General features: G+C 44.9%; 1 protein-coding gene across 1 annotated transcript in view; it reads left to right on the top strand.

Annotated features, from left to right (window-relative positions):
* The window catches only part of itpk1a (inositol-tetrakisphosphate 1-kinase a), a 204,864-nt gene that overhangs the window by 13,988 nt on the left and 168,530 nt on the right, over positions 1–22,346 (top strand). The window contains exon 3 of the mRNA XM_086002795.1: positions 11,262–11,286. Within this exon, the coding sequence (XP_085858921.1) occupies positions 11,262–11,286 (25 nt within the window). The remainder of the gene's footprint in view (positions 1–11,261; positions 11,287–22,346) is intronic.

Consider the following 22,346-nt stretch of genomic DNA (forward strand, 5'->3'; position numbering starts at 1 on the left):
TTTCACATTTCCCGACAATCCCAGTTTGCAAAACTTTCCCTTCTTCAAGCAGGAAGTTCCTCCTCCCTCCCCCATGTTTTCCTTTGGGATGTCCTGAGGTGAAACTCACTATGTAACTGCAAGTTTGTTTGTTCTTTCTAAATGCTATTTGCCAGTCACTTATTCAGCTATTAAAAGTCTCTTGGCTCCTGTTGTGTGCTACAGATTTTGCAGAGCAGCAACAGTTGTGCTATCTGCACAGTCTGTAAATTTAAAATTCTGTGTTTTGTCTTTTTTAACATTATTTATGCAGACTGGACTCGTCCCCATTGAACACTTGCTATCTTCTTAGTTCCATTTGAACCTTCATTATAAGCCAGTTATGAAGTGCTCTATGAAACAATGCTTGAAAGCCTAAGTAAGTAATATCTGTTGCAATGTCCCTATCTGTTAAATTGGTCCCATCTTCAAAACATTCCAGTCAAACTTCTATGATGGAAACATTTCCTCTCCCTCTGCTACATCTATTCTGGCTTTTATCGATCGAATTATGGTTGTGTCCCTTCTAATAAGAAATAGGAGCCAGAGTAGGCCTTACTGCCCCTCGAGCCTGCTCCGCCATTCAGTAAGATCATGGCTGATCTTCTACCTCAACTCCACTTTCCTGCCCTATCCCCATATCCCTTGATTCCCTTGGTGGCCAAAAAGCTATCGATCTCTGTCTTCCATATACCCAACGACTGAGCATCCACAGCCCTCTGGGGTTTATTTTTACCGATGCTAAATGAAGCAGCCCATGATTCATGGGGCGATGCTTCTGCAGTTTTCTGTCTGTTTGTGGGTAGGCATGTGATCGGTACACTGGCTGATAGGAGTGCGCGTGAGCGTGAGCGTTTCGAAGTTACTTGCTGGCCTGGTTTGCCTATCGCCACATGGGAGGCAGTTGGCCCCTATTTGGTCAGCTGATATCACAATCTCGTACCCCTTTGTACCCTATGTCACAGTGTATTATAATGCCAGTGCACTACACCACCACCTTTGCTCTTTTCCACCTAAGCCATCTTCCAGTTGTTGGGTACTGTAAGAAATCTGTCCTGAGAATATCTCTATCAGGCTTGCACCTGTGATTGGTGAGCTTCATTATCATACAGGCTTGGCAACTGCATCATGGTCATGTCAACATGGCTGAAAACAAAAGGGTTCATGAAACAGATTTTCCTTTACTGGGATTCAGCTAATCAAACTAGTTAATTCAAAATTGATAGAGATGTGTGTGGAAATACTCCAGAGTTAAGTCTGCCACTTTGGACTGCCAGTCGTTTTTATCGTTTTCTTCCTTTTATGTGATTCAAATAAGCACGAGGGCATGGACAACGAGGTATGTAACCTTAGTGGCAGAACAACACGTTTAGTTCTGTGCCAGAAAGGTGCAGCTCTATTAGGTTTTAATGAACCTTTATTTTTAATTTGAAAAGTAACTTTTGGGTTACTTCTCTCGTGCTACATACACCTGTTGCTGGCCAGGAAGGCAGGTAGCCCAACCCCAGACTTTTGCTAATGCTGATCTGGGTGACTTGCCTTCCAGTTTCATTGATCTGATTATTACCCCACCTCCGTGCCAAATAGCTTGGGCTTAAATCGGGCATTTCTCCGTGTAGGGAGTGATGACTTGAAACCCCTGCCCTCCCTAAATTATGACGACAGGTTGCATGGACTAGGCTTGTCCCTTGAGCATAGAAAATTAAGGGGTAAACTAATTGAGGTGTTTAAGATGATTAAAAGATTTGATAGGGTCTCTCTATTTCCTCTGGTGGGAAGTACAGAATAAGGGGATATAACCTTAAAATTAGAGCTATTCAGCAGTGATGTCAGGAAGCACTTCTTTAAACAAAGGGTAGTGGCAATCTGGAACTCTCCCAAAAAGCTGTTGAGGCTAGGTCAATTGAAAACTTCAAAACTGAAATCGATAGATTTTTGTTAGGTAAGGGATATGGTACCGAGGATATGGAGTTGATACAGATCAGTCATGATCTAATTGAACAGGCTCGAGGGGCTGAATGGCCTACTCCGGTTCATATGTTCCTCCCATGGCATTATAAGTTGGTGCACCAATTTATTATAGCACTAGGCTACTGTGTTCTATTTTAAATCAGGCTGACTGTCTGGGCACAATAGTTGGCCTAAGCACCCCTGGGTTAGGAGAGAAAAATCAGCGCGCTCCAGGTTGTTATCCCGTGAGTGCTGCTGGATAACACGTATGTGTGAACGTCGGGTGAAGTCACAATCAGGCTTTGCTGTGATGCTCCCTGTTGTTGAATCGCCTACCAACACTGACTGGTGCTGACTCACACTTGAAGAATGGTTTCTTGGGCTATACACTAAAAGATGGTGGGCACCTCTGGAACTGTAACCTCGCAAGAGGCAGCGCCTTTGGAGAGGAGGAAAGAAGAAAAATCGAAATAAAATAAACTTTTATTTTTCAGTCGCCTAGGCTGTAGGGTGGCCAATTATATTAGCAATCAGGTATCCTTAGCCAAGTGACAGTAGAAGATGTAGAACTAATTGATTTTATTTATGAACTGCGGCTCCTTAATATTTCTAGAATCATCACAAATAAAGTTTAGCTATATTGAAGACTTACAATTTGATGTGGTATTTTTTAACTGATTTTATGGGGGAATCTACATTGTTTGTTCAGTTTGCAACCCATGAGCCTCAGTATAAGTCCATCTTAAACTCTGCCACTGCAGATGCATCGAGATAAAATATTATCAGGCCTCTCTTATATTGAGGGCAACTTCTTCAACATCTCCAAATTTCTCTCTGTGTACATATCTAGATGGTTCCCATTTTCTTCCTTCCTTTCCTGAAGGAACAGACTGTTCCTTAGGGTATGGTTCCAAAGGTATTGGCCAAGGTCTGGTACCTCACCTCAACTGTGAGCTAAGATATGGAGTGTGTGTGTGCCAGTTTGTTGAAGACTCCCATTACACGTCCACTGTTAGCAGTTATCTATGTGTTGACTCTGCTCCCCACAATATATAATGTAGGAAATGGTGATGATCTGCAAGATGGCTGAGATGTCAAACAAATCTGTTGTTGAAACCCTCATCCATGCCTTTGTTACCTCTAGACTTGACTATTCCAACGCACTCCTGGCCAGCCTCCCACGTTCTACCCTCCGTAAACTTGAGGCCATCCAAAACTCTGCTGCCTGTGTCCTAACTTGCACCAAGTCCCGTTCACCCATCACCCCTGTGCTCACTGACCTACATTGGCTTCTGGTTAAGCAACACCTCGATTTTTAAAATTCTCATCCTTGTTTTCAAATCCCTCCATGGCTTCGCCCCTCCCTATCTCTGTAATCTCCTCCAGCCCCACAACCTTCCGAGATATCTGCGCTCCTCTAATTCTGGTCTGTTGAACATCCCCGATTTTTAATCGCTCCACCATTGGCAGCCGTGCCTTCCGCTGCCAAGGCCCTAAGCTCTGGAATTCTCTCCCTAAACCTCTCCGCCTCTCTACCTCTCTTTCCTCCTTTTAAGATGCTCCTTAAAACCTACCACTTTCATCTTCCCTAATATCTCCTTATATGTGGCTCAGTGTCAAATTTTGTTTCATAACGCGCCTGTGAAGCACCTTGGGATGTTTTACTACGTTAAAGATGCTATATAAATACAAGTTGTTGTTGTTGTAAGGTTTCCTTCTGTTGAGCGAACACTCAGCGTAGAAGTAGTCAGTGTAATTTGTGCTGAAGGGGTGTTTACCATACACTGAGGAATGCTGAATGACCAGATGGCATGCAACGATGTAATAGTGTCTGCAGTTAAAATGGTCTTTAAACGTGTATAGTTAGAAAGCTGGAAACTGCATTGCAAAGGCTCACCGTGATGGCATCCAACAGGAAGGACTATTATTTTTTCCAAGAGGGATTTTCTGTGCTGTCCTAAGAATGTAAATTGAATAATTCAAGGCATCTATATAATCAATAGCCTGATGGGAGTTTGCAGAGGGTTAGAATATTTGTTCTAAATGCTTCATGCACCCTGATTATATTGTGGGCTCAAGACAGCCATTTGCATGTTTCTAGTGAGGGGTGAACGACAATGACCATCTCCTAACGCAAAACTAAATGCAACGTGAAACTTCAGCTCCGCTCCTTTTAAGATTTATGAATGCCCTGGGTGTACCATTTTCCTTTCTGGGATGTCACTTCTGGTTTCCTGATCACAAGATAATTATGGATGAGGAAGACGATTCAGTCCTGAATCATCCAGCCAGAGAGTTCCTAACATGACCCCATTGTCGCATCCAATTGGTTCTTAAATGATTCCAGGGCTTTGGCCTCTATCTGCAAGTTTATTCCACACATTGCACACTCTGTGTAAAAACTTCCTGACACCAGTCCTAATATTACCTTTTAGTTGAACCTGAGGCCCCTTGTTCTGCTCCCATACTTTAATTTGAAGTAATATTCTAGGCTAACTTTTTCTATACCCTTAACAATCTTGTTTACCTGTGTAAGGTCACCCTCTCCGATACCTCCTTCAAATCGTCTCATAGTTTGATGGCAAGATTTTAATACTGGCCAATGCATAGTTTATGAAATGCAGAGCGCTTTAATCATAATCATAATCATCAACTTTATTGTCATTGTTAGTGCACAAGTGCAGTACAATGAAATGTAGGCTTGCGGCTCCCGAGAGTGTACATTTAGATTAAGACATTTAAACATTCAACATTCATTTGGCTTGTAATACATTAACATAAACATAACCATAATAAAGTGCATTGGCAGATGTGCAGGCTTTAGAGTTTATTTGTGGAGTTCAGTAGGATGACAGCCCTGGGAAAGAAGCTGTTCCTAAATCTGGTCGTTCGGGTGCGAATGCATCTGTAGCGTCTCCCAGATGGCAGGAGGGCGAACAGACTGTGGCTGGGGTGGGTAGGGTCTTTGACGATGGTCCGTGACCTCCGTAAACAGCGTTTCTGGTATATGTGCTCTATGGTCGGTAGCCGGGTGCCGGTAATGCGTTGGGCAGTTTTGACTACCCGCTGCAGGGCTTTCTGGTCATAGTAGCTACAGCTGCCATACCATACTGTGATACAGTTCGTCAGGATGCTCTCTATTGTGCAGCGGTAAAAGTTAGAGAGGATCAGGGGTGACAGGTTACATCCCTTCAGCCTCCTTAGGAAATATAGGCGCTGCTGGGCCTTCTTCACCAGAGAGGAGGTATTGAGGGACCAGGAGAGGTCTTCCGTGATGTGGACTCTGAGGAACTTAAAGCTGTCCACCCTTTCCACCACAGCCCCGTGGATGTGGATGGGGGTGTGACTTCCGCCTTTGTGGACTTCAAGAAGTCCACAATGATTTCTTTGGTTTTCTTGATGTTAAGGGCCAGGTTGTTATTGGCGCACCACTTCACGAGATGCTGGACCTCCTCCCTGTAGGCTGACTCATCGTTGTTGGTGATCTGGCCTACTACCGTGGTATCATCCGCAAACTTGATGGTGTTGGAACCATGAACAGCCACACAGTCGTGGGTGAAGAGGGAGTAGAGGAGGGGGCTCAGCACACATCCTTGTGGGGCCCCCGTGTTCAGGGTCGGGGGGGGAAGTGTTACCTAATTTGACAGACTGGGGTCTGTTTGTTAGGAAGTCCAGGGTCCAGTTGCAGAGGGATGTGTTCAGGCCAAGAGTGTGGAGTTTGGTGGCCAGCTTGTTGGGGACGATAGTGTTGAATGCTGAGCTGTAGTCTATGAACAGCATTCTGATGTAGGTCTCTTTACCATCTAAGTGATTCAGTGCAGAGTGTAGAGCAGTTGTGATTGCATCCTCCGTTGATCTGTTTGCACGATAGGCAAACTGGTGTTGGTCAAGAGAGGCGGGAACACTGGCTTTGATGTGAGCCAGGACCAGTCTCTCGAAACACTTCATTATGATGGGTGTGAGTGCGACAGGTCGATAGTCGTTCAGGCACGTCACAGCCGTTTGTTTTGGCACAGGAATAATGGTAGCGGTCTTGAAGCATGTAGGGACTACTGCCTGGGCCAATGACAGATTGAAGATGGCGGTGAAGACATCAGCCAGCTGATCAGCACATTCCTTGAGTACCCGTCCAGGGATGCTATCCGGTCCAGCAGCCTTTCGTGTGTTCACTCCGCGTAGAACACCCCTTACGTCGGAGGTTGACAGAGTGAGCACCTGGTCTTCCGGGGGTGGCAAGGCTTTGGTAGCCGGCTCCCTGTTGTCCCTGTCGAAGCGAGCGTAGAAGTTGTTAAGCTCCTCCGGAAGGGAGGCATCGCTAACCGGGGGGCTGGTGTTTTTGCTCTTGTAGTCAGTGATGGGCTGGATGCCTTTATACGAACATACAGGAATGACAGGACAGGAAAAGACCATTTGGTTCATCAAGCCTGCCCCACTGAGTTGTGATGCCTGAATCATCAAGATTGCACTCCCCTTCCCTCACCCCCACCCCACACCCCAACCCACCCACCAGCAGCCATGGGAAAAAGCAGAAAAACACAGATTAAAAACCCAAGACCAATTAGGGGGGAAAAATCTGGGTAATTAGGCGATCAAAACTAGCCCGGGAGACGACATTGACTATGCTTATTACCTGGTATTTCCCCTACCTTTTACAAGATGTGATCTCTGCCCCCATCCGGAATTGATCCAGCTCTCTTTTGAAGATATGTAGAGTCAACACTCTTCGCACGAGCTTGCAACTTGTTCAGAGTCTACTATCCCCTGGGGAAAAAAGTACTGCCCAACACCTAACCTAGTCCGAGACTTGCGTAACTTAGACTGGGGAAGACCAGGGGTTCTGCGTATATCAGTAGGAACACAATTTAGCCATTGACCTATTTTATATACCTCTATCACATGCATAACACTATCTACATTATGTACCATTTACCAGAGTTTGGCCCATTCTCCCAGTGCATCTAAATCTGCTTACAGAAATTTGTTCTCCATCCCTGCAGCTTTATTTGTAAAAATTTCACATGCATTCATTTGCATCATCTCTGTATACTTTGCATAATGTACAGTATAATTGTGTTCAGCACATCGGTCCTCAAATGGAAATCATGTGGTGCAGACACGTTTTTCAGTGGCTGTGCTGTCAGCCATATTGACACAGAATCTGTACCTTGGCCCACCATTCTAATTCGTGGCTCTGGTTTGTTTTCCATTCTTGGGCGTCCTGCCATCATCCTAGGATTCCAATTGAGATTTACATAAAGTACTCTCCTGTCTGTATCCTAACTCTCACCAAGTCCCGTTCACCCATTACCCCTGTGCTCGCCGACCTACATTGGCTCCCAATCCAGCAACGCATCGATTAAAAATAATTTCCTCCTTGTTTTCAAATCCCTCCATAGCCTCGTCCCTCCATTTCTCTGTAACCTCCTGCAGCCCTACAACCTTCCATGAACTCTGCGTTTTGGTCTCTTGTGCAGCTCCGATTTCCTTCACCCCGCCACTAGCAGCGGTGTCTTCAGCCATCTTGGCCCTAAACTCTGGGATTCCCTCCCTAAACCATTATGCTTCTCCACTTCTCTCTCCTATTTTAAGGCACTCCTTAAAACCTACCTCTTTAACCAAGCTTTTCGTCACCCGTCCCAATATCTCCTTATGTGGCTTGGTGTCAAATTTTGTCCGATAACGCTCCTGTGAAGCGCCTTGGGACGTTTTATTATGTTAAAGATGCTATATAAATGCAAGTTGTTGCTTTGAATTCTTTGTGGCTAGAGTGCCAGGACGTGGCAGCTCCCCGCCTGCAGAGTTTCTGATTTTCAGTGGGATATCAAGAATGAGCAGGCGGGTATAGTGTCCGCAGTCACTCCATACCGCTGCTGAGCATCTCCTAGTGGGGCAACACAAGCCTTATCTGCAGGTTGTCTGTTTGCCCTCTCGGCTGGGGAAAGAGTGATGGAGTTTTATGGGGAATTAGAGACAAATTAACATGTATATTTTTCACATGAAAATTAATTTAAAACATTCACTTTAGAACAATTCCTGAGTGAGCACAGGTAGAACGTGATAGAGATTCCTTCTGCAACTAATGCCAGAAGATTCTGGAAAGAATTTGGCATTTCTGGTGAGGAAGACTGACTGTTGCTGGTCCCAGGAGGAAGGAAACAAGATATTTGTTCCTAAAGATTTACTGGTACCAGTATTCTTAGCTAGAGGGGTGCGAGGGGATCAGGTTCTCTTGGCGACGCCCAGTCTGATCAATTTGGGAACCACTGCAGTAATTGGATTTTGCACTCTTTTCCATTTGTTGGAAATGGGCTCGTTTTTTCTTGGCATATGTTTCATTTCGCACAAATGGCAATTAAAAAACAATAATATTGATTACAATTTTAAATCTAGGATCACCCTCATGAAATTCTCTGTGCAATCTTTGGATTCTGAGAGAGGTTGGAGGGTGTGGAGAAGCTCTTTAGAATCACATTGATTGTTGCCCCGATGATTGAGAGTGGACTTCAGATCAGCAGCTACTATGTCAAATGCCAATAAAGAATTAAAAAATCGGAAAGTACTTGCTTCTTGCTTTTTCCTCCTTCCCCCACCTGTAAGTAAGAGATGCCAAAGGTTATCAACAGTTAAAAATTAGGAAGTTCAGAGTAAAAAACAGTAGAACTTTTTCACCAGAAGTGCTTAAAAAGAAAAAAATTGTGGAATAGTCGCCAGATACTGTGACTAGAAAACCGACAGTATGATTAGATCTGAGAGACAATTCAATGCATTTCTTGAGCGAGAAGAGATTGAGGGATGTGGCAAGAAAGCAGGTAGGTGCTATTGATCTATGAAAAAATATGGGCCTGTTGGACCTAATGAACTTTTTTCTGTTCCTAAATATTAATCTTTTGTTCTTCCTTGAAGATAGTGACCCATGCTGGGGTCCAGTTCCACAGATGCCAGTAGCCCTATGGGACCTCACTCTTATGGCTATTCTTCCTGGACAATGAGTGTCGCTGAACTATTTGGTTGGGGAGAGTTGGTCTGTCCTTGTTCCCATACAATGCCCACGTGTGCCTTTGCAAAGATCAGGAGTGTGAGCCCATGCCATTTAGTTTTGCCCCTCCCAAAATCCGTGACGCTGAGGCCAATTGCCTCACACTGGCTGAAATGAACTAAGTCAGTGTTGACTAGTGATTAATGGTCTGGATGGCTCAGCGCTTTTTATCCAGTGAAAAAGAAATGAATATTTTTCTCTTTCAAGATTCGGATATAGAGACATTGATGGGACAGAATAGGGGCAAATCTGTGCCCAGTTCTGTCACTGGGCAAAAAAAGGAAAAGCATCTACTTGGGATCGCCACTACATTTCATTCATTGTTTTGCGGATTTCAAAACCAAATGGGGTTTAGGCTATGGGTGAAGCACCGTGACTGAGAAGAATGGCTTGATGTCAGCAACATCTCTCTCTCTCTTAGGCAGTCCCTCGGAACCGAGGATGACTTGTTTCCACATTAAAAATGAGTTCTCACGTGACTGATGAGTCCACTGCGGGACCTACAGTCTCTGTCACAGGTGGGCAGACGGTGGTTGAAGGGGCGGGTGGGTGGGGTGCTTGGGTTGACGTGCGCTCCTTGCGCTGCCTGCGCTTGGCTTCCGCTTGCTCCCGGTGAATAGACTCGAGGTGTTCGGCGCCTTCCCGGATGCTTCTCCTCCACTTTGTACGGTCTTGGGCCAGGGATTCCCAGGTGTCGGTGGGGATGTTACACTTTTTCAAGGAGGCTTTGAGGGTGTCCTTGAAGCGTTTCCTCTGCCCACGTGGGGCTCTCTTGCCGTGCCGGAGCTCCGAGTAGAGTGCTTGTTTTGGGAGTCTCTTATCGGGCATGCGGACAATGTGACCCGTCCATCGGAGCTGATCAAGCATGGTCAAAGCTTCGATGCTGGGGATGTTGGCCTGAGCAAGAACACTGACGTTGGTGCGCCTATCCTGCCAATGGATTTGCAGGATCTTGCGGAGGCAGCGTTGGTGGTACCTCTCCGGTGCTTTGAGGTGCCTGCTGTACATGGTCCCTGTCTCTGAGGCATACAGCAGGGCGGGTATCACTGCTGCTCTGTAGACCATGAGCTTAGTGCCGGGTTTGAGGTCCTGGTCTTCAAACACTCTCTTCCTCAGGCGACCGAAGGCTGCACTGGCACACTGAAGGCAGTGTTGGACTTCGTCGTCGACGTCTGCCCTTGTTGACAGTAGGCTCCCGAGGTATGGAAAGTGGTTCACATTGTCCAAGGCCTTGTCGTGGATTTTGATAATCGGGGGGGGTGGGGGGCAGTACTGTGTGGCGGGGGCAGGTTGGTTAAGGACCTTTGTCTTACGGATGTTTAGTGTAAGGCCCATGCTCTCGTACGCTTCGGTGAAGGTGTTGACGATGGTTTGGAGTTTAAACTCCGAGTGAGCGCAGACGCAAGCGTCGTCAATCGATATTGAACAGAAGGTTCGTATCCTGTTTCACAAAATATTTGATAAAACATTTTCAAACCAAAGTACTGGAACAAATTGTGTGTGTGCATAAAAGTGTGCTTGCTGGCTGCTCTTGCCACACCTAGAATGTCCTTGATCTTGCAGATGTCTTTTAGAACCCTGAGCAGGAAATTTGTAGGCAAATTTCAGCTTTTATTAGTTGGTTCCAATTGCAGTCAATGAAGAGTTGCGCGTAGGACCAAAATTGCAAATCTCACGACCCAATTGCTTGCATTGGCGGTCGCAATTTTTTTTTAAAAACAGGAATTTTGGGGTCTGGTTCACATTTGGAAATTTCCAAGACATCTTATTTTCAAAAATCATGCTGTCTGCTTGAAAGCCAATTGACCCTGCTTCCATTTCCCAGCCACAATGTGGTGAGCACAAAACATTTCATATTTTTATTTTAAGTTGTATTTTTATTCGCCCTTTTAAGACCTGAAATAGACCGACACTTTGGGACCATCCGTTTATTTAAAAAAAAACGATTTGAGTCTTCGAAAATCATAGCTGTCCAGTTGTATTCGTTGCAAATCCTCATTAGATCCTTTGTTCATGTGGTTTGTAAAACCGCTTTTGAGGAACTAAATTTTGCTGGAAAAACAGAAACTCTAACCCACAAGTTTGTCGTTTGGTGAAACAATTTTTGTTTTTTGTTTTGAAGCTGTATATTTTTTTGTTTTGAAGCTGTATATTTTTTTTGTTTTGAAGCTGTATATTTTTTTTGTTTTGAAGCTGTATATTTCTGCAATATTGCGCAAGGACTGCGTTTCTCTAATCACTCTCCTTTCTTTTCTAGGAAAAGAGGCATAGATGTTGTACAGGTGAGTCACAATATCTTCATTCTAGGCACTGGTACTTGTTTGGCCTTTTGATTCGCGTTCAATAACAATCTGAAAGCAAAAATGGTGGGTTTGTTCGATGGAATTGATGCATCCAAGGGCATCCCATATAGACTGTGTGCAGTGACCTTTTCGTGATTCTGTTTCACAAAGGGGATTGTGAATTACTTTGTTTAATGTTGGCTGTGATGAAAATGCCACGGGAGGAAGAACATCAGTCTTCCTTTTGAGCTGCTGAATGGTTGATTTCTCATGTAGAAGAATCTCTCAGGTTTGGTGTTTAAAATAGTAAACGTGGTCCGACGGAAGCGCCCACTTTGGCACAAGCCAAGTAACCCCTTCTGCCTCCCCAAAACATTGTAAACTTTATTAACTCAAATCTAAGAAATTGCTAATCCAAAAGTTGGTGTTAATAGTAGCTGAATGAATGGAGGGATTGTGGAGTGGTGACTCAGTCATTTTGTGTGACTAAAGTGTTCTCTGTGTTACTTGGGAGGAGAGAAGGAGGAGGACGTATCCTCATTATTTTCCTGTTTTCATTGACAGGATCATTTATTTTGTTCTTGTTACTGTTTATAAAAATGGCAGAAAATTCCATTAAATCCAAAGGAAGTCACTCAGGAGGTTGTCCTGCTATTTTAGGCTTGATTTGAAAGAGTTGAGGTGGAAGAATTACATTTCAATTGTGTCCTTTCTGCTTGGAAATTGTTAAGCTGCCATCGCTATGTCAGAACTGAGCTTCAGTTTTATTAAAGCAAACTTTCAGTGTAAATATGCATTCAGTATGAAACCAGTACTATCACTAGTTGCAAGTGAATGTCTCCCACAAACCTACATTACAACAGTGACTGCAAACAGTGACTACACTTCAAATTTTGGCTGCAGAGTGCTTCGGAACATCCTGAGTTGTGAAAGGCGCCATATAAATGCAAGTCTTTCTTTTGGCATGCCGACCGTTGGTGTTTTGGAGACCCTATCCACCTGCCAGCATTTGCTGACACAATGGGGGAATTTTAACCCCCAAAAACGGGTTTGAGTCGGGTGGGATGTTAAAATGTAAAAAATCTTGAACTCGCCCACTCCCGCTTTAACGGAGGCGGGACAGGGGCGGGTAACCAACCTGCTCCCAGGAGAAGTGTGTCTGGACCGTTCTTGAGTTTTCTGGGGCTGTATCCGCTTTTGCTAGTTTTCTAGGTTGCCATGTATACACCATAATAATTCAACAGTGTTCGTTGTATCATGGCAACTACAACATTTATACTATTTGGGGAGGAAACAACTTTGTTCCTTCCCTTCCATCGGCTGGCCTGCTATTTTGAGTACACCATTGTGAAGGCAGCAGCCACTTATCGTCATCCTCTAGATGTGCTCTTGTTATAGAACCTGTTGGGGAATGTGGTGCTTCCACTTTGAATTGGGGTGATGTGCTAGATTTGCGAAATGGGACATCCTCTGCATCAATGTCCCTTTAGCGCTCTGGAGCTTCCTCGCAGCCAGCTCGCGGGCTTTTAAATAGGAAAAACCGCACATGCGCGGTATTTTGAATGGACCACACAGACCCATAAGAGGGCCACGTCCCCAAAAATTAAAGGGAACATTGCTCTGCATAGTGCTGATCCACTCGGATTTGGTTTCTATTCATGTGTTTCTATGGATCTGACTGAAATGTCGTTAAACTGTGGAGATTGAGACAAGCAAATAATCAGCTGTGACGATAGCAAAATACTGCAGATGCTGGAAATCCGAAATAACAACAGAAAATGCTGGAAAAACTCAGCAGGCCAGGCAACATCCGTGGAGAGAAATTAGAGTTGATGTTTCGGGTCAAAACCCTTTATCAAGACTAGAGGCACAGGGAATGAAACTTGGTTCTGTTTGCATCAGATAGAAAGAAAAAAAGGCTTGCAGTTATATTTCCGTATCACTCAAACGCCCTCAAAGCCCCATAAACACATTGAATTACTTGACGTAGAGTGACTGATATGAGGGGAAGCACAGCAGCCAATTTGTTCACAGCAAGACCTTGCAAGCAGCAATGAGATAAATGACCAGCTCCTGTGTTTTTTGGTGATGTTGGGACACTGCAAGAACCTCCCTTTTCAAATAGGCCCATGGGGATTTTAACGTCCTCCTGAACTACAGCAACAGGCAGCTATGGCCTCGATTTAATACCTCCGCCAAAGGAACAACAGTTGAGTCGCTGATTCTCTGGTCTCTAACATTTCGCAAACGGAGCGATCTGACTTTTTCATCAATGTAAGAGAATACGCCCATTAGTTCATTTGTAATAGAAAGCAAGCCGCGGGCATAGATTGCGCTCTCTGCCTCGTATTTGCCTCCCTTACTGAGTGAGTTGCTGCAATGTCTTCTTTTCTTTCCTCCCCTCCCCCCCCTTTCCCTGCCTCTGTACTTTCTTAAAGCCTGTTGCATCTGCAATATTTTCCAGTCTTAGAACATAAGAATTAGGAGCAGGAGCAGGAGCAGGCCATCAATGTTCCCTGTAATCTTTTGGGGCTGCACAGCTCTTTCAAAAGTTCACACCCAGCGAATAATAGGTGGGGCCGACGTTTAATATCTCATCTGAAAGAAGACAGTGTAGCAACTCCCTCAGTAAGGGAGGCAGAGAGAGCAATCTATGCCCGCGGCTTGCTTTCTATTACAAATGAACTAATGGGCATTGTGATAAAAATGCTAACTTCCGGGAAGTTATGTCATCACTTCCTGTGAACTATGAACTATGAACTATGAACTGTGTACATACCTCACTTCCTGTAAATGTCACTTCCTGTTGGACTGGTATAAATACTGGTCTGTTCAGTATTGTAAGAGGCTTCTACCAGAGGCATGGTAAAGACCTCTCTTGTATATAGTGTGTTTATAAGTTACTTAAAGCTTACTTTAAAGTTACTTGATGGTAAGTCTCCTTTTTCTTACATCAATTTAAGTAACTTAGTATTTACACTGACAAATACTAGACCTTCAGACAAACTCGGAAGTTAAGGATCCAGGGAACCACCCATCATGGAGAAAATCCTTAGACCTATTCGTCTGGACTTGGACCCGAATACACCAGCAGCTGGCAGGGTATGGAAGCATTGGTATCGTACTTTTGAGAATTTTCTGGATGAATGTAAAGTGGATGCTCCTGCTAAATTGAAGATACTTGTCAATTATGTGACCCCAAAAGTGTTCGAATATGTTGATGACTGGGATAATTACGAAGAGGTGATTCGGGCACTTAAGAAACTGTATGCGAAGACCCCAAATGAGGTCTATGCTAGACATCTACTGGCCACAGCCCGACAAGGGCCAGGGGAATCAATTGACGAATTCCTGCAAGAACTTCGCAGGCTCAGCGTAGATTGTAACTTTCAGGCAGCCTCAGCTGAGCTGTACCGCCAAGAAATGATTCGTGATGCTTTCATCTGCGGGATTGCCTCTCCATTTATACGCCAGCGTCTACTAGAAAGTAAAACACTTGAGCTACAAAAAGCTTTTGAACTAGCTTGTTCACTGGATTTGGCAAAGAGAAATGCAGACCTCTATCAGCTGCCCAGATCTCGATCTGCTGCTGTAGCTGCAACCAGACAATTCAAGCGGTCTCAGGTGAACCCTATCATGGGGGAATCTAATTCTGATAATTCTGATGAAGAAGAGGAGGGCGACCCCACTTTAGCAGCCTCTTGGCAATCTAGGAAGGAATGCTTCTTTTGTGGAGATGCTTTTCACCCTAGGAAAACCTGCCCTGCTCGCAATGCAATCTGCAGTTATTGCGGGAAAAAAGGACACTTTGCTAAAGTTTGCCTATCAAGGGCCTCTACGAGGGCCAATCCAGCTAAGGCCTACCGAACTGCCCCAATTAGGGCCTATCAAGATGCTCCAGCTAGGACCTATCAAGCTTCCTCTCGAGCTCTCTCCCGAAGAAGCACACCGAGAGTTTTAGCCACTCTCTGTGCAACGACACCAATTACAGCTGCTTGCCCACAGAACCTGTCTCAGGCAGCCACAAAAATTTCAATTAAAGGGCATACCTTAGATGCCTTAATTGACTCAGGAAGTACTGATAGTTTCATTAAGGAACAGATTGTTGCGAAATTGAAACTACATGTCTTCCCATCGGACCAGGCAATTGCGATGGCCCAGTCATCACTTAATACCAGAATCTCCGGCTTTTGTGTTGTTGATATGACACTTCATGGTCGTATGTATCCCTCCACCCGACTTTCAGTGCTCAAAGACTTATGTAGTGATCTCCTCTTAGGGCTGGACTTCCAAAAACAGCATAAGAAACTCACCATTGAGTTTGGTGGATCCAAACCCGGACTTACTATTTCTAATATACCATCTAAATTACCATTTTGTGCATTATCAGCAGCTTCACTTGATGAACCCTCATTATTTGCCAGTATTCCGCCTCAATGCCAACCGATAATAACGAAATCGCGGCGCTTTAATCAGGGAGACCAATCTTTTATTGCGGCTGAAATCTCTCGACTTCTAGCAGAGGATATCATTGAACCATGTTCGTCGCCCTGGCGGGCTCAAGTCGTCATTGTCAAGAACCCTCTAAAACCTCACAAACAGCGACTATGCATCGATTATTCGCAAACCATCAATCAATATACCGACTTGGACGCCTACCCATTGCCACGCATTGATGATATGGTTAATAAACTGGCCGAATACAAAGTGTTCTCAACTTACGATTTAAAAAGTGCCTATCATCAGTTACCCTTGAAGGTCTCAGATAAGCAGTACACAGCCTTTGAGGCTAATGGACGGCTGTACCAATTTCGTCGCCTCCCATTCGGGGTTACTAATGGAGTGGCTGTCTTTCAACGGGCAATGGATGGCCTGGTTAAGCAGGAAAACCTAAGGGACACTTTTCCCTATCTTGATAACATTACCATTGCAGGTCACGATCAACAGGAACACGACTCCAACCTCCAAAAATTTCGGGATGCCCTCCATCGCCGTAATTTGACCCTGAATGAATCCAAATCTGTTGAGTCGCAACCGACCATCAACATCCTTGGCTACTGCGTAGGCAATGGTATCATTAAGCCAGACCCAGAAAGACTTCGCCCGCTCCAAGAGCTCCCGTCACCTAAGAATCCGGCTTCTTTACGTCGGGCTCTCGGTCTGTTTGCATACTACGCTAAATGGATTCCTCATTTTTCGGACAAAATCCAACCCTTGCTGCATGCTAGATCATTTCCACTGGGAACAGCGGCTGTTGCAGCCTTTAACCTTCTCAAAAAACAGTTGGAGAAAGCGGCTCTTCACTCCATCGATGAGAATCTCCCTTTCGTGGTTGAATGTGATGCCTCGGAGGTGGCGATCTCGGCTACTCTGAATCAGGAAGGTCGTCCTGTAGCATTTATGTCCAGGACCTTACAAGGTGCCGAGCTACATTATCCTCCGGTTGAGAAAGAAGCCACAGCCATCATAGAGGCAGTACGGAAGTGGAACCATTTTCTAGCTCGCCAGCACTTTACATTGATCACGGACCAACGATCAGTCGCCTTCATGCTCGATAATCGAAAACGAACCAAAATTAAGAATAATAAAATACAACTTTGGAGGATGGAACTGGCCTCTTTTGGTTATACCATTCTCTATCGGCCTGGCAAGGAGAATGTGGCCCCGGACACCCTCACACGGGCATTCTGCTCCACTATGTCATCCTCCACTCTCATGGATGTCCACAATGGTTTGTGTCATCCTGGCGTTACGCGCATGCTACATTTCGTACGATCACGGAATCTCCCTTTTTCCACTGGAGATGTAAAGAAAATATGCTCAGAATGCCGGCTTTGTGCGGAATTAAAACCTCAGTTCTTCCGCCCCTCAGATGGTATACTCATACATGCAACCCAACCGATGCAACGACTTAGCATCGATTTTAAGGGCCCAGTGCCCTCTTCAACTCGGAACACATATTTGCTCACCATGATCGATGAATATTCACGTTTTCCGTTTGCCTTCCCCTGCTCCAATATGCTGGCGTCCACAGTAATCTGCTGCCTTGAGCAGGTATTTTCTCTCTGTGGCATGCCGGCTTATATTCACTCAGATCGGGGTCCATCCTTTATGTCAAGGGAACTCAAGGACTACCTCTCAGAACGGGGAATTGCTACAAGCAAAACAACACCATACCATCCCATCGGAAATGGGCAGGTAGAGAGGTATAACGGTATCATCTGGAATTCCGTACGTCTCGCTTTAAGATCTCGGGGCCTACCAGACCAGCAATGGGAAACAGTGCTTCCGGATGCATTGCACTCTATACGGTCCCTGCTTTCTACAGCCACAAATACTACACCTCATGAGCGGTTCTTTGGATTCCAGCGTCGCTCATCTCATGGAACATCACTCCCGTCATGGCTAACTACTCCTGGACCTGTATTACTCCGAAGATACGTTCGGACGTCTAAAAATGACCCTCTTGTAGACGAGGTCGAACTAACCGATGCCAACCCCACCTATGCAAACATACGATATTCCGACGGCCGAGAATCTACCGTATCATTACGGGATCTGGCTCCCTGCCCACCAGGACCTAGTGGGACATCGGGTGATGGCATTTCACCAGGAAACTCTTGGGACCTATCGGGTACCCCTCTCCAGGATCCTGATCGGACACCAACTAGCTTGGTGCCGGTAGAACCCCGTGCTCAAGGTTGCGACCCTCCCAGTACCGCGCATGAAAGTACTGATCCGCCACAGACCAGCTCTGCACCTCCCTCTGAACAGAGGCAGTCCGACTTTGAACCTATTGGGGCTCGTACTCGAAGCCATGATCTCCCCGACCCTTCACAGGGCAGTCCAGGCCACACAGACTCTGACCAATGGCCAACCGCATGTAAGCGGACCAGCGACCCTCTACGACGGGAATCCAAACGGGTGCGACTCTTCCTTGTTCGGCGGCTGCGGACCAAAAGGTAGACCACAGCCTCCTAATCCTGCAGGAGGGAAGAATGTGATAAAAATGCTAACTTCCGGGAAGTTATATCATCACTTATTGTGAACTATGAACTATGAACTATGAACTGTGTACATACCTCACTTCCTGTAAATGTCACTTCCTGTTGGACTGGTATAAATACTGGTCTGTTCAGTATTGTAAGAGGCTTCTACCAGAGGCATGGTAAAGACCTCTCTTGTATATAGTGTGTTTATAAGTTACTTAAAGCTTACTTTAAAGTTACTTGATGGTAAGTCTCCTTTTTCTTACATCAGGCATATTCTCTTACATTAATGAAAAAGTCAGATCGCTTCACATTTTAAAAGCTGGCTCACTGGCTGCGCAGGACCCCTGGAGCGCTGTGTGGTTTAAAGGGAACATTGTAGGCCATACGGCCTCTCCAGCCTGCTCTGCCATTCAATAAGATCATGGCTGAGCTTCGACCTCAACTCCACTTTCCCGCCCAATCTCCTTATCCCTCGATTGCCCTAGAGTTCAAAAATCTATTGAATATGCTCAGCGACTGAGCATTCACAGCCCTCTGGGGTAGAGAATTCCAAAGATTCACAACCCTCTGAGTGAAGAAATTCCTCCTCATCTGAGTCCTAAATGGCCGACCCCTTATCCTGAGACTATGCCCCCTAGTTCTAGACTCTCAAGCCAGGAGAAACAACATCTACCCTTTTGGTGAAAGGTCACCAACCTGTTTCTCCACAGACGCTGAGTATTTCCAGCATTTTCTGTTTATATTTCAGGTTTCCAGCATCTGCAGTATTTTTATTTGTATGTACATGCATTCTTGTTCCTTTCCCATTTAAGTGAAACCAGGATAAGCTTGAGTCTCTCTCATCCATTCTCAATTCATTTTTTGAAATTCTGCTGGGTTACATACCAGCCAACAGAAATTGGAAGCAATGAATTTGAGGAGATGGGTTCTAATTTTGACCAGAAACATACAAATATGCAGCCTTGTCTTACTATATTCCCAAAGCTTTTTCTTAATTATATCCACTTTGTACTATTTTTCCGTATATAGGAACCTTCCTTAACTCGCCTACAATCCCTGTGCGGTGGAGAAGGGGAAAAATAACAATCCTTCTTCAACTGCAGTCAAATTGGGGGCATAGAACCAAAGACCTGGAGTGTTCTTTCAATCGAGCAATTTGTGGATCTGTTCAGATGTTGGATCAAATTACGCTACATTGGTCATCAACCGTAGTGTCGGATGTGTTTATATTTGTTTCCGCACCTTTTCCCCCACTGCTGGAGGCTTGGCTGCTTTGTTGGTGTAGAACTCTGCTGATCCCTCTCCCAATTCACTGAAGCCAATTCTGGCAACTCTACTGTTTAGCTGATAACAGCTAACTCAGCACAGACCAAGCATTTGACTTGAGACCACCCTGAACGGAGTAGCCCAGTTATGTGGTTTTCCTGAATTGGTCACATTTTTTTTGTCTTTTTGCCTCTCCCAGGAGATGCAGGATGGAGGGAGGGAGGGAGTGGTGTGGTAGGCTGCACCTTTGACAGGATGGAGGGAGGGAGTGGTGTGGTAGGCTGCACCTTTGACAGGATGGAGGGAGGGAGTGGTGTGATAGGCTGCACCTTTGACAGGATGGATGGAGGGAGGGAGTGGTGTGGTAGGCTGCACCTTTGACAGGATGGAGGGAGGGAGTGGTGTGATAGGCTGCACCTTTGACAGGATGGAGGGAGGGAGTGGTGTGATAGGCTGCACCTTTGACAGGATGGAGGGAGGGAGTGGTGTGGTAGGCTGCACCTTTGACAGGATGGAGGGAGGGAGTGGTGTGGTAGGCTGCACCTTTGACAGGATGGATGGAGGGAGTGAGTGGTGTGGTAGGCTGCACCTTTGACAAGATGGAGGGAGGGAGTGGTGTGGTAGGCTGCATCTTTGACAGGATGGATGGAGGGAGTGAGTGGTGTGGTAGGCTGCACCTTTGACAAGATGGAGGGAGGGAGTGGTGTGGTAGGCTGCATCTTTGACAGGATGGATGGAGGGAGGGAGTAGTGTGGTAGGCTGCACCTTTGACAGGATGGATGGAGGGAGGGAGTGGTGTGGTAGGCTGCACCTTTGACCAGATAGGGTGAGATTTATAGGCCAGTAGTCCTTTCTTGTTTACATTTCATATATTTGTGCAAACTCACTGATCCACTGAAGGAGCTTCGTCAGATTCATTTTTAAACTGAATATTTGATTTCTAGAGATTTGAAGATTTGCAAAAAAACATTTGTAATAATTGAATCAATTTGATGAATCATTTAGTTTAAAGTGGCTTCAGTTGAAGCTTAAATATAGATGGAGATATTGCACAATTTTTCCTTTCATTATGTCCATTGTTTTACTATTTTACTTTTTAATTTGTAAATTTTTAATCGATTTCTATCATACAAAGTGATCATGCAGTAAATGCAAAACACTTCATTAATCAACAAGGATTAATTAAATAATGGAACACAGATCATCTAACAATTGATAAAATCTGCTTGAGAATGCATGAAACAGCGATGTAGTTGTTTTAATTGTACAACACGATACAATATGAGGTAAATTACAACAGAAAACTGAATAAAGTGATCTAAGTTGATTAAAGTCAGTAATCCCAACCCCACTCTCTCATAAATCAAGAGACAAAATCTTAAAAATTTGGTATAGAAATCGTGCGTTGCTATTTTTTGCTAACCTTTGCTCCCGGACAGGAAGCGCATTCGGCCATCACTAACTGATTACTGACATAACATAAGAAATAGGAGCAGGTGTAGGTGGGTCGGTGGCCCCACTGTCGTGTCACTCACAGGCCAGCCTCACTCTGCTTTTGACCATCACTCTTTCCGGAACATAACCTCCGCCAGCTCTACAACCCTCGGAGATCTCTGCGCTCTTCCAATACAGGCCTCTTGCCCATTCCTGATTTTAATCGCTCCACCATTGGTGGCCGTGCCTTCAGCTGCCTGGGCCCTAAGCTCAGGAATTCCCTCCCTAAACCTCTCCACCTCTCCTTTAAGACGCTCCTTAAAACCTACCTTTTTGACCAAGCTATTGGTTACTTGCCCTAATATCTCCTTATGTGGCTCGGTGTCAAATTTTGTTTGATAACGCTCCTGTGAAGCGCCTTGGGATGTTTTACTACTTTAAGGGCGCTGTATAAATGCAAGTTGTTGTTGCTGTTATTGACTTCTGGCCAATTAATTTCCTTCTTTGAGAGAATACAACCTGTAAGCCAGTGTTCAGCACTCTTCAATGTACATGTGTAATTAAACCACAACATACCAGGAAAGATTGAAATTAGGTGTTAAAAAGGCTGTTAATTTATTGGAATGTTGTTTGTGCTATAAGCAAAAACAAAATATAAACCCATATAGCAGCAATGGCTACAATCCAACTGCATATGTAGAATTTTGCACTCAGTAGGCTATTAGCAAGCTTGACACATTCTTTAGTTAAACTTCAGCATCTTGAATGGACTACTTACCTAGCAGTGATGGCTAAAATCTGCAGAAGCTTAGCACTGATCAGTTTTAATGCCTCATTAGCTGGGAATGGCTGGACTCTGAAGCCAGAAGCCATCAGCCAACACTGGTTTACTAGAAGGCAGAAGTTTGTCAGCTTTGAAAGGGCTTCTAGACCACTGATAGGTCAGTAGGCTGGTATTGGATGTTTAAGGCAAATATGGTAGGCAACAGAAGATGTATTGCTCTGGTTGCTATTTGCAATGACACTGTAAATGCCGCCATAAAGATTTCCTCTGCTGGGCATTTCAGCAAAATTGCAAATACAAAAGCACTTGTTTGTGATTTCAGTAATAATATTAATCGGCGTATATTTATTTCGTGCATGCGTAAATTGCTATTTTTTTCACGCGCATACGCAAATCGGCGTAAAATCATGAGATTTTGCCGTTCCATCGCGAGTGATGCTTTATTTCACTCCGAAATCACATCTCACAACCACACCTTGGTCATTCATTTTGTTGGTGGGACCTTGCTGTGCACAAATTGGCTGCTGCGTTCACTCACATAACAGTGACTGCACTTCATAAATGTAAAGGACTTTGGGATGTCC

The sequence above is a fragment of the Somniosus microcephalus genome, chromosome 12 (genome assembly GCF_052327205.1).
Source record: "Somniosus microcephalus isolate GS21.2 chromosome 12, FLI_Smic_1.0, whole genome shotgun sequence".
NCBI classification, from domain to species: domain Eukaryota; kingdom Metazoa; phylum Chordata; class Chondrichthyes; order Squaliformes; family Somniosidae; genus Somniosus; species Somniosus microcephalus.